Consider the following 6,000-nt stretch of genomic DNA (forward strand, 5'->3'; position numbering starts at 1 on the left):
GGAGAATCTGCTTCAGTAGCTGTGGGGTGGGGCTGAAATTATGCACTTCCATTAAGGCCCTAGGTGATGCCACTGCTGCTGGGCGGGGATCGCACTTTGAGTAGCAAGGTTTTAGAGGAGATGGTATAGGATAGGATTAGCAGTACAGGTGGAGAGATTGAACTCAAACGAGAGAGAAAAGTCCTCGCTTCTGAGATTTAAAGGAAGGTGGTAAGGATGATGGTTGAGGTTCCAGCTTCTTAGGTTAGGGAGGACAGTAAGTTAAGGCATTTCAGATCTGAGAGCTTCTGTTTTTGTGAGGAAACATTGTTTGCTTGGGAATAAGTTGAAGGTTGGGTGGGAGCTTAAAGTAGTGAAGATTTGGATAGGCCGTTGGAAGCAGTAAGAGAGAGAAAGAAGTTTGTTCAGAGGATTGAGGACCTAACAAAACAGGAAGTTATGACTTTGAAGGGGTATCACTCCACATGCCTGTGTAATTCCCTCCCCCCTCCCCCCTCCCAGCAGCTATTAGCTCCCTTTTTGGAAAGAATGTGCATTGTGGATCTAGAGTGGCACTTTGCAGGCACATGTGATAAAGGGATGGGGATGTCTGGAATGTGTGGTTATTGGTGAGGTGTGGTCCAAGTGATCAGCCGTACATCTAGCCGGGTAGGGGTGTAAGTGAGCCAGAGAGACACTGAGAAGTTACGAGAAGGTGGAGGGATCAAGGAACCAGTCTCTGAGGTTCAGTCCCAGGTATAGTTAGATCGAGAGTCTGAGAGCTGGGAGAGTCAAAGAGAAGAAGAGGAGGGTTAGATAGTTTTCATGTGAGGCAGGTCGGGGCAATGTTTAGGACGGAACTGGGCAGGCTGAGGGACTGTGCAGACAGGTCAGTCACAGAGACAGTAAAGTGACCGAGGCAGGTAGTAGGAGACAGAGTGCAGAGGAAACAGTTGTCAGAGTTTCAGTGAAAATTGGACTGTGAGCAGAGGTAGATAGAGGACAGCAGTTGAGAAGCATGGAAGGGAGTTCAGCCACAAGACAAGGTCGTTCACACGAAGCTGGAGGGGCCTTCTCCCTGTCGAGCGCCTTGCTGCCGCCATCCCCAGGGCCATGAGTGTTGAAGCTTCATGGGAAGTAGAGGCTTGGTCACAACCACAGGAGGACCGTAATACTATCAACAGTGCCTTCCAGGAGAACACAGCTTTTGGTGCTTTCCAGCTTTCAGTTTGCTTTCAAACGTCCATTGAGGACACCTGAGACCAGGCACTGGGTAGCTGTGACTTCACTGCATTTTTACCACCTTCTTAGCACTTCTCTCATTTTGCTGTCTCTCACTTAATAATATGCAGTGTGTTGTTTTCCTACATCTTGGAAGCTGACAGCTGGTAATCCATATGGTCGTAATGCTTGGCTTATTGTTTTAAAAAATCTTCAAAGATTTCCTAGATACGAGACTTCCGAGGCTGCTTCTCAGAGACAAAAAGCTCTTCATAAAAAGCATTCGGGAGTCTGGATTCTACTTAGTAATAAGGGGTCAGTCTGTTCCTTTTTGTATTCTTGGCCCCTTGTCTCCTCCTCTTTGAAAAGGAAGGAATTGGTACCCCAGGCTCTAGGATTGAATTCAGTTCCTGCTGCCTTCAGTTTCACAACTCTGCCCCATACCTGGGAAACATGTGGGATCTGGGGACAACCTGTTCGTGACTCCTGTTCAGTGATGGCTGTCTGTCTCTGTGGTACGTTTTCACACAACCTTTCAACGTTTCTTTCAGACAAAGGGCCAGTGACCAGCATTCTCCCGTCTCAGGTAAACAGCTCTCCAGTTATAAACCACCTTCTTTTAGGAAAGAAGATGAAATTGTCCCACAGAGCAGCCAAGAATGCTGTCATCCACATCCCGGGCCACACAGGAGGCAAAGTATCTCCTGCCCCCTACGAAGATCTTAAGACGAAGCTCAATTCTCCGTGGCGGACTCACATCCGGGTCCACAAAAAGAATGCGACAAGGACCAAGAGTCCGCTGGGCTGCGGGGACACCATCGGGCTGATCCAAGAGCAGAATGAGGGCGGCAAGACTCACAACCTGGGCGCCGCGGAGGCCTTTTCCTCCGATTGTGCCGCGACAGCTGGAAGGGGAGGCGGCAGCTCCGACGGGGGCCCGGGGAGGACCATCGAAGGGCAGTCCCCGGAGCCAGTGTTCGGGGATGCCGATGCCGATGTGTCCGCGGTCCAGGTGAAGTTAGAAGCCTTGGAACTGAACCCGATGGAGGATGCTGCTGGCCCCGAGCCCAGCGTGCACATCCCGGAGCCGCCCGACGCACCTGGAGAAAACAAGGCCACCCGCAAGTCTCCCCAGGGCGGCCCCCCGAAACCCCCCATCTTCAGCCCCTTCCCCAGCGTCAAGCCGCTGCGGAAGTCCGCCACTGCCAGGAATTTGGGATTATACGGTCCTACGGAAAGAACCCCAACCGTGCACTTCCCTCACATGAGCAGGAGCTTCAGCAAGCCCAGCGGCGGGAACAGCGGCACGAGGAAACGGTGACGTCTCTCAGAAACTGCGTACCTGCCTTCACCGCTTCACGGTGGCGGGAGGATTCCGGCGCAGTGGCTTCAGAAGAGCGTCACTTGTCCAGTGAACACGAATAGATTGGTTCAGAGATGAGCAACAGTCTATAAAGATGGAATTGGAAGTTTTATAATGGGAGCTAGAATGGGAACATCTTCCCATCCACCAGTCACTAATACAGTGGGTTCTTGTGGTGAAATAAATAATTGTGGTTTTAACGTGTGAAGTTTTTCCAACTTTTCATTGTGAGCTGTTGAAAAAAGACTTTGTATCTAGACTGTTAACCCCTTTTCCTTTCTCCTGTTCTGAGGGCCTGCGGGATCCCCGTGACTACCCCCTCCCCAAAACCTTCCAGTTCTCTGGGTGTTTTCAATACTCAAGCATGCACACACCAGCTTGCTAGGTCAGAAGCTGTAACAAGAAAGTAAGTTTCTTAGTTGCAAAAAAAACTTCCCATTTCTCTCTTCATGCCCTACTGAGGGGAATGTTTGTATGTGTGTGTGTTTCCTTCTGTAGTTTCTTTCAGCCAGTCTCAAAACTGGTTTTTATCCTTCCACCAAGGTGCAGGAGAAAAATCTAGACAGCCTTTCTTTCACCTTCTATTTCCGCCTGCAAAATGAAGAAAACCTTTATCTGTTGAAATGAAAGTCGACCACCAACTTGAAGATCTTACGCAGAGGACACAAATGGGATAGGCATTAAGCAAGTGCTCTGAGCAGCTTGCTAATTCCACTAAGCTTTCCCCGAGGTTGGCGTTCTCCTCTTAAGGAGAGTTTTGGTCCTCAGTGGTGGGGTGATTAATGGGCTCTACATGGAGCTTGTCTGGCATCCTGTGCCACGCAGCTCATTTACCTACCAGCTCTCCACTGCAGATGCAGGAAGCCTCTGCTCAAAAGCCAGAACATAGCACCTACAACTGTTACTTGAATTTTGTGCTTTTTCTTGATTGAGGTACTTTGTTATTGGAACACTGCCTTTCCCTGTAGAAGGCCCCAGTGCTTTCTGGCTCTCTCTCACCCGTTCCTCCCCTCGTCCCAGCGGGTCAGAGACACCACCTGTTATCCCCACGATGCAGATGGGAGTTCTGAGCTGCACAGAGGGGAAGTAGCACTTCAGATACTCAAGGTCAGTATTCCCGGTACTCAGTGTGACTCAGCCACACTCCCTCCGGTGCAATCGGCGGGTTTCATGCTCTTTATACACAAATGCATTGGCTACGTAGGTTTTAGAAACCAAGACTGGAAAACCATTCGCTGCACTCCCTCCTGACTCCAAGAACCTTTCTCCAGATGGTACAGAGTCCTGTGATGGCGTTTCATAAAACCAGCTCTGACCTTCTTACCTGAAAAGGTGGTTCATTTTAAGAATGCTTTATGTAGCTGCTATTTGGCTGGACTAAAGGCTCACTCCTCAATCCCCTCCTCCCACCATCACTAGAAGAATAGACTCAGCATCTTCATCCTCTTCTCAAAAACCTTGGCCAGGCTTGCAGGTATTTTGTTGATGTGGTCAATATTGATTTCAGCTTAACTGGATTGCTAATTTGGAAACCAAAGCTGCAGTTTTAGGAAGGGTTTTTACTATGAGAGGTACTAATTTTTATATAAATATAACGTGTGAAGTTTGTATAAGAATGCTGTTGTGCGGGCTTTTTTGAACAGAAAACACAAGAATGATGCGCGAGAAGAAGAGTTACCCCTTTTGTGGTGTTTTTGCCCGCCAAAGAACTGAAGATGGAAAATATGACTAATAAGTTATTGCGGTTTTGATCTTGAATTCTATACCATCCGAAGTTAGTATGCAGCTTCTTAAAAAGCAGCCACGCCCACAGCCTGTGTCTTGAGGAGGGTGTGTAGGTGGAGAGTCGGGATTAATTTGCATATGCCCCTCCCCCCACTCTGGGCTGAGACCCACTGCCTTTTCTAAAGTTAAGCAAATGACACAGTTTTCTTCTATCTGCTACACTTTACAGCTAAGAATGATTCCACCTTATATTCTTTTCTCCTCCCCTGCCTCAAGTGAGTCAGAATAGTCATGTCCTCCTTGAGGGATGTCTGACTTGAATAGAGAATTGTTCTTTCTTCTCTTGAGTCAGCTCCAAGTTCCCAGCTCCCAGAGGTTCCGGGTTCAGGGACACGGGTAATGCGGTGTAGCCACTTACTACAGTTCTGAGGATTGTGCATCACTGTCTACCACCCGCTCTTAGGGTTAGGAGCACCTGCTGTACCAGTTTCCCGGTGTTGGTCTTCCTGAGAAAGGGATGGATGAGATGGCACGTGGTTTGCAAGAAGTATCTGCTGAATGAATGAATAAAATGACTGAAACGATAATAGTCCTTTGAAGTAAAAATGACCTTGCTGGGATTTTAAAAACCGACAGATTCCTGTTAAAGCACTCTGTACCGTTAAAGTGCATGCTTGTACTATGTCATCACCATGTGAATTAGTCACTTTATGAACTTTGCCGACTTTAGGAAATAAAGAACTCTGCTGTCGCCTCTACCACACAGCATGTACGAAGAACACTAAGGACTTTCACCTTCCTTTGTATTGGACACTGTATGCCAGCACCAGGAGTACTTACCAAGTAGTGGTTTCTTTATTGTTTAGAAATGTCTGTGCCCTGTCAGCATTTACGTCGGGAGTCAGCTCCAGATGTCTCTGCACCTCGGTCCTCTTTGAAAAGCCTCCAGATAATCTAAACCTAGATTGTAATGTCAACCTATAGGGCTGTAACTGGACTGTTGTATTCCCTTTTTTGGTCTCTCTTGTTCTGAAGAACTGTATTGATTACAAAGATATATGCATAAATATTCTCATGGTTGTAGCTATTGTGACTTTTTTTGTTTTTATCTGAGCGCATGCGACGAATGCTGTTGTGACATTCCCCACCCCCTTCTCTTTTCTCTTCAGCTTAACCCCGCCTGGGTCATGTGAACCAAGGAAACAGCCCAGTAAAGTCCATCTGGGTTGCAGGGTGGCCTATGATCTGCCAAGGACTTGGCAGAATGATGGGTTCTGAATATAAATAAGAAGTTTCCTCAAGAATGTCTATATGTGTGTGAATGTATGTTTGTGTATTAAAGCTACATGTAGATCTGTCATTTTTCTTTGTTATAATAAAACCGAGCAATAAGGACATAATGTAGCTTTTTGGTCTTATGGCTTCTAGATGAACAGAGAGCCGTGGTCCGGCTTAGAGCTGCTGCCGTCTCCCCTCACACAATCTCCCTTCACTCTTTCTGTGCCACTTTCTTTTGCTGCCCACAGCCATCATCTGAGGCAGCATTTTAAATATGTTTCTTAATTAGAAAAGTGACAGGTTTTAAAAAAAAAATTGAAAAACGGCACAAAGAATCACTGGTATCCTAGCATGGGTCTTTCCAGTATGTTCTTCTCTGTGTGTGTGTGTACACCCATGCCACTCTCTGCAGAAAGTTATACTGGGGAAACTAG

General features: G+C 47.3%; 1 protein-coding gene across 4 annotated transcripts in view; it reads left to right on the forward strand.

Moving 5' to 3' along the window:
* The window catches only part of TBC1D30 (TBC1 domain family member 30), a 69,112-nt gene extending 63,436 nt beyond the window's left edge, over positions 1–5,676 (forward strand). For 2 of the 4 annotated variants that reach the window (XM_072973010.1, XM_072973012.1), the window contains one exon: positions 1,752–5,676. In XM_072973010.1, the coding sequence (XP_072829111.1) occupies positions 1,752–2,521 (770 nt within the window). In that variant the 3' untranslated portion in view covers positions 2,522–5,676. The remainder of the gene's footprint in view (positions 1–1,751) is intronic. The other 2 variants (XM_072973011.1, XM_072973013.1) reach the window with 1 other exon arrangement.
* The last annotated feature ends 324 nt before the right edge of the window (positions 5,677–6,000 follow it).

Source organism: Vicugna pacos, chromosome 12 (genome assembly GCF_048564905.1).
Source record: "Vicugna pacos chromosome 12, VicPac4, whole genome shotgun sequence".
Classification (NCBI taxonomy): Eukaryota; Metazoa; Chordata; class Mammalia; order Artiodactyla; family Camelidae; genus Vicugna; species Vicugna pacos.